Raw genomic sequence first — 5,977 nt, forward strand, 5'->3', positions numbered from 1 at the left:
ATGTATCTCGCTGCATTGCGCGAGTACGCTTCTAGTATATATATATATATATATATATATATATATATATATATATATATATATATATAATATCACATATAATGTCCATTGTTTTTTCACTATTTTATTTTTATTTTTTTGATCAACGTTTTAAATTATATACGATTAGTTATATATCACATATGATTCATTCTATGAATTTTTGTATATATCATATGTGATAAAATAATGATAAACATATGATTTCTATATATACATAAACACAAGGTTGAGTTTCGTTAAGAAAGAAAGTTATGATGAGAAACGTAAAAAGAGAATTTCATCCTTCAATCAATCCTAATTGAATGTCAACACTAATGAGATAGACTGGATCAAATATGTTCTAAAGCGTAATTTATAGGTGAACATGAGGTTAAAAATGATCAAGAATTCAAATATCTTCTTATACTTCTTACCATAACTTATGTTTTCACAATATCCTTCACCCACACATGTATATAACGCGTTAGAACAAAAATTAATCATTTACACATCTCTTAAGGATCAATTTAAAATAGAAAATTTTAAAAAAAATTAAAATTAAATTTTGGTGTGATGTCTTTTTTATTTTGAATATTACAATATTAATTAATTTTAAAAATATTTCTATAATTTAATAAATACTGATGAAAATATGATAAAAATGTATTTCTTTTATAATGTTAATTATTGAAAGTTCTTCAAATTTGAAAAATGTTATTTTTTTTTTTTTTTTTCTCAAGTTTGAAGAAAGTCTTACGAGCTGTCTGTTTTTTTCAAAATTACTTGTTAATATCTCTGAAGTCTGATTCGTTCAGACATTGACGTATTAAGAGCGTTTATTTTATTTCTAAAATAAGAGCTTAAAAGCTCTAAATTTCCTCTGAAATTTTAAGTAGTAAACATATCCCTTAATACATCTTAATCCTAATCCGCTCTCTATCAAATGGTTCATATTTTAGGGGTTAGAAGAGATTTGTTAGCAAAAACTATTTATTTTTTATACTTCTGTAAAAAAAACTATTTATCTTTTATATTTTTGCACTAGTTTGACCGATTCAGATTTCACACTTCAGACATAAAAACAAACAATCTTACAGATCAAGATTTCAGACTTCATGACTATCTTTTATAAATCAGAAGTGAAATCAGACTTCAACACCCCTTAAAAAACAAAAATCACCTTAAAAATTTTATTAGAACAAAAAAGAATTGTCAAAATCCCAAATACCTAATTAAATAATCGGTTAAAAATGCTCTAAAATTATTAATAACATGTTAGCATTCTTAATTGTTTATGGTAGATAAATTGATTGAAATTAATGATCCAAAAAGATCTACACATTGATTACAAGGTTTTTAATTTTATGTACGGTTTTGTATTTTTTTTTTAATAATTGCAAAATTTGGAAGGTGATGACCACATGCATCATAAATTAATACAACGATGTAAGTATGATGATTTACTTCTTAATGGTTCTATTAAAAGGTAACTTCTAAATTGTTAAGAGATAAATCATGTTTGGCAAAAAAAATATGTCTTTTAATGGTCCTAAAACCCTCTGAATGATTTTGTATCATGGGTCTCCTTTAACCATTCATCGCAATAATTTCGTTGTAAATAATTAGCAAATAATTATATTTCATTTTGCATTATATCATGAGAGCTTTTTAATCATTTTGTATCAAAACCATTCATCAACTGTCAAATATAAACCAATCTATTTATATATTGTATAAATTGTCGATTTCATTGTTTAAATTTATTAAATTGTTTAATGAAATTGTTTTATGAAATTTTTTAATATAATGAAATTGTTGCATGTATTCTTGTTTCTATGGAAAAAAAATGAATTTCTTACATATATTTCTCATTTTGATGAAATTGTTTCTAATATTAATATAATGAAGATGAGAACGTCCATAATTACTGTATTTCACAATAAAAATGACCAATCAACTCTCATAATTAAAAATAAAAATAAAAAATATGATTGACTAAATGATATGTGTACGGTTTGTACAAATAGTTTGGTTTGCATTTGATCTCTCCCATATATATATATATATATATATATATATATATATATATAGAGAGAGAGAGAGAGAGAGAGAAAGAGAGGGTTGGNCATATATATATATATATATATATATATATATATATATATAGAGAGAGAGAGAGAGAGAGAGAAAGAGAGGGTTGGGTTCACGTGATACCAATGGTTTTTCGTGAAACCCGTAAGACCAATTTATGCTCATTGATTATCTTTATAAGTTAATGATCTAATGGTCTAAAGTTGCACGGTGACAATTTTTTGATTATTTAGAAGTCTCGTGGCAATCTCGTAATTATGAATGTTGAGATTGTAGATCTAATCCAAAGGTTGAGAATTGGTCTTACGGGTCTCACGAAAAATTCTTGATCTCACATGATCCCAAGTCTATATATATATATATATAGACACACACACACACACATACATTCTAATTGTGTGTCAGATTAGTTTGTCCACACCTCGACTAATTTTATTAGACCCTGAAAATAACAGCAAAAAAAATCCTAGTGACCTTGAAAAAACTAGAACTAGTGACCTATAAAAAGGAGCTCCAAACCTAGCCTTTAATATTTTTATGTTTGTATATGAAGGTAAATGCCAATTAAATTACAGTTTAGAAAGGAGTGTTATATTTTGATTTGCCTTGTTATCGACCTTTATGAGTGGTCAGAGGAGGATACGTCCATTTAGAATACGTAGCAGATAAGTCTCGATTTTACATTTATGACCTTTCGTATTTATAGATTATTTAAATCGTCGACCTAGTTGTTCCTCATACTGACTTAAGGTTGCTTGTCTGTGATGTAAGCATCTCGATGTTGCCGGCGAGAAGTATTGTCTGTGGTCCTTGATTCCACAATTGTAACATGGTTGTATGTCTTGTACTTGAAAATGGGTCGTTGTTAATAGGTATCATCAAATAATTCGTACAAACAAATAACAATTTAATTTTATTTACAAATACCGGCTTTAAAGCATACATAAGGGTGGTGTCTGATTGGTTTTGAGCTTGGCTTCAAAGGTCAAAAGTATCAGGAGGTCCCAGATTCAAATCCAAGGAGTAATAAAAATCCCCTTGTGGCTACGGAGGTTCAAATACGGTGACTCCGAGCTATCTGCAAAGCATGTGGTCGTCATGAGATTAGTCGACTCGCATAGCCGGTTGGATATTCAGGTTAATAAAAAGAAATGACCAAAAATCTTGTTATTATCATCTAGTTTTTTTTCATATAAGAAAATACAATATAATTTATGGGTTTAATTTTTTTTTCATACACTGACAATATAAAATATACGGTATGTACATGTGTATACAAATAATTGAATATGTTTTCTGGTTTATGTTCATGTTATGTATATGTGTGTACTGAATAAATTATTTGTATATATATATACATAAATAAATGGTTACTAAGATATTTCTCAGTTTTTTGTTACGATTTTCCCTGAATAAAATTTATTAATTTCAAAGAAAATACAACGCAATATATTTACATCATTGTCTTGTAACATGAGATGCAAAATTTGTTTTATCTAATTGCAATAAAGAAATAGATAAAACAAAGGTAAATAAAAAATTACTGCTCCAAATTACCAGCGGTTAGATAAGAAATTACAGAAATGCCCCTCTAAATCCAAAGTTGTTCACCAATAATCTCCATCTGGGTCCTCGGGTTCGGGTTTTTTATTCAAGTCGGGTTTTTCTTGAAACCAACAAGGCTTCAATTCAGAAGTGGATGCATGATGATGATGGTGGTGGTCATGGGTACTGCTCGTACTTAACGACGTCGTACAGCTCGTCTCTGCATCCACTCTCGCCCCAACCTCAATCGCTTTTTTCCGAATCGAGGCGGCGGAGAGCTCGTCGGGACCACCGTCGGACGCCAATAATTCCGGGAAATTGAGCCGGGCGGAGGGACCACGGAGGTAGTACACGGCGGTATCGTACGCTCTCGCGGCGGCGACGGGAGTCGAGTACGAGCCGAGCCAAATCCTGGACCGTTTATTCGGCTCTCGAATCTCAGCCACCCACTTCCCCCACTTCCTCATACGTATCCCTTTATAAGGCCTCTGATCATTTTTCCTCTTTCCCGTCGACGAACAATTACACAGCGCCTCTAATTCCCCACCACCACCACCACCGCCGCCGCCGCCGCCGCCTCTTCTCCCCTCCATGGATCTATTTATTGTGAAATCCGCCACAAAAAAAGAACTAAAATCCGAGGAGGGATGTCATCTGGAGAAAAGTTCCGACGTTGATTTCTACGAAACAGAAATCGGCAAAACCTGCGCAGAAAAAGATAATTCCAAAGGCACCGACACCTTTATTTTTGCTTCAATTTTGTGTTTCTCTCTCTATATATACAGAGGTTGGCGTGTGTGAGTGTGAGTGTGTGTATGTATAGGTGTAGGTATAGATATAGGCAATTGAAAAGGGTTTAATTGGCCGTCATAAATCAGAGGTAGGGGAGATGCTTTTATGAAGCTGAGGATTATCGTTTCATTTCGAGTCTTTAGATCGATAGACTGAAAATAAGATATTAAAGGCGGCAAAAAAATAATAATAAGTGAATAAAATTAGTTAATTTACTTCTTTTCTTTAATAAATGTGGGTTGATAATTAATGTCGGTTGTATTAAGAACTATTTGGCAGTTGTTGAATGATTTGGTGTAAAATGATTAAGTAGTCAGAATGTCATGATATAGTGAAAAATGAAATATAATTATTTGATAATTGTTTACAATGAAATTAAGACGCTTATTGGTTAAGGGAGGTCCATGATACAAAACAATTCAGAGAATTTTAGAACCATTAAAAGACAGATTTTTTTTTTTCTCCATCAAACAAGATTCAACTCTTAAACTTATATTGTAATGATTTAATTAATGATAAAAGGATGATTTGTTAAATTTGTAAAAGAGTGACAACTAATACATGTATTATATTTAATATGATCATTTCTCTCCTAATTTAAAAACCTTAAATTGCATCCCTTCTTTTTCTCAAATCTCAAATACTGAGACATAAACTCTAAAAATCCACCATACCTCAGTCTCAAATCCAGGTGAGCACACCAACAGATCCAGCAACCACACACAACGGCGGCCACGCCCCCTATGAATCAAGATCTCATGAATGGCTTTTCTAGTTGTTTTAGGAAGCTAGACGTATATGTGAGAATGTTGTTGGTGATGCGAATGTGGAGGTAAAGGTGAACGGTTAACAGGGAGGCCAATGCAGTAAGAGTGGTGGCAGTTAAGGCAATCTAGACCCCTGTGCATCACAAACATGATCCAACGTTGCTCACCATGCGAAGAGTTTTTTGGGAAGTATTGTATAACGATGGGTTGGGAGTGTGACCTGCTTGGAACCATAGTCGGTGAAGAGGCCAGTTGAGGAGCAAATAGGGGTGCATCTTATTTCTTCTATGACTGTTCACTTTTGTGTAAGCCTTTATATTTTGGTATGTTTTGTGTATACCATGGTGCTCACTATGTGGCTTGACAATATATTTAAAGGTTTGGATAATTGGTTCACGAAAGATTCACAATAGAGATGCACAAGATCAATCCCTATATCAAGCACGATTCATGAGTGAGTTTGAGATTAAAGATGATGAAGAGTCCATATCTCTTCTTATACTTCTCACACCATATTTTGGCTTGATTGTGTTTATAAATTACTTATATAAATTTGCATCATTAATATGTAATCTTGAATTTAATTAATGTGCTTTAATTAACGATATTTAATGCATAAACTATCGTTTTTAAGATTTCACACCAAATATTTTATAATACAATATAGATTACGAATAGTTAATATAATAAACGTAATGTTTTATTTTTATGGATAAAGTTATGTATGAGGAGGTTTGTGTAAAAGGATCTGTAAATAACGG

General features: G+C 31.5%; 1 protein-coding gene across 1 annotated transcript; it reads right to left on the bottom strand.

Annotated features, from left to right (window-relative positions):
- Positions 1-3,524: 3,524 nt before the first annotated feature.
- Positions 3,525-4,615, bottom strand: LOC112513453 (ethylene-responsive transcription factor ERF011-like). Its single transcript, XM_025119728.1, has one exon. The coding sequence runs from the start codon at positions 4,248-4,250 to the stop codon at positions 3,720-3,722; it is 531 nt and encodes a 176-aa protein (XP_024975496.1). The 5' UTR covers positions 4,251-4,615; the 3' UTR covers positions 3,525-3,719.
- Between the last annotated feature and the right edge of the window lie 1,362 nt (positions 4,616-5,977).

This window comes from Cynara cardunculus (assembly GCF_001531365.2).
Source record: "Cynara cardunculus var. scolymus isolate 2C chromosome LG 5, CcrdV1, whole genome shotgun sequence".
Classification (NCBI taxonomy): domain Eukaryota; kingdom Viridiplantae; phylum Streptophyta; class Magnoliopsida; order Asterales; family Asteraceae; genus Cynara; species Cynara cardunculus.

What these genes read in the sequence shown, in the direction of transcription:
- LOC112513453 (XM_025119728.1), bottom strand. Translation starts at nt 4,250, where the DNA reads ATGGAGGGGAGAAGAGGCGGCGGCGGCGGCGGCGGTGGTGGTGGTGGT.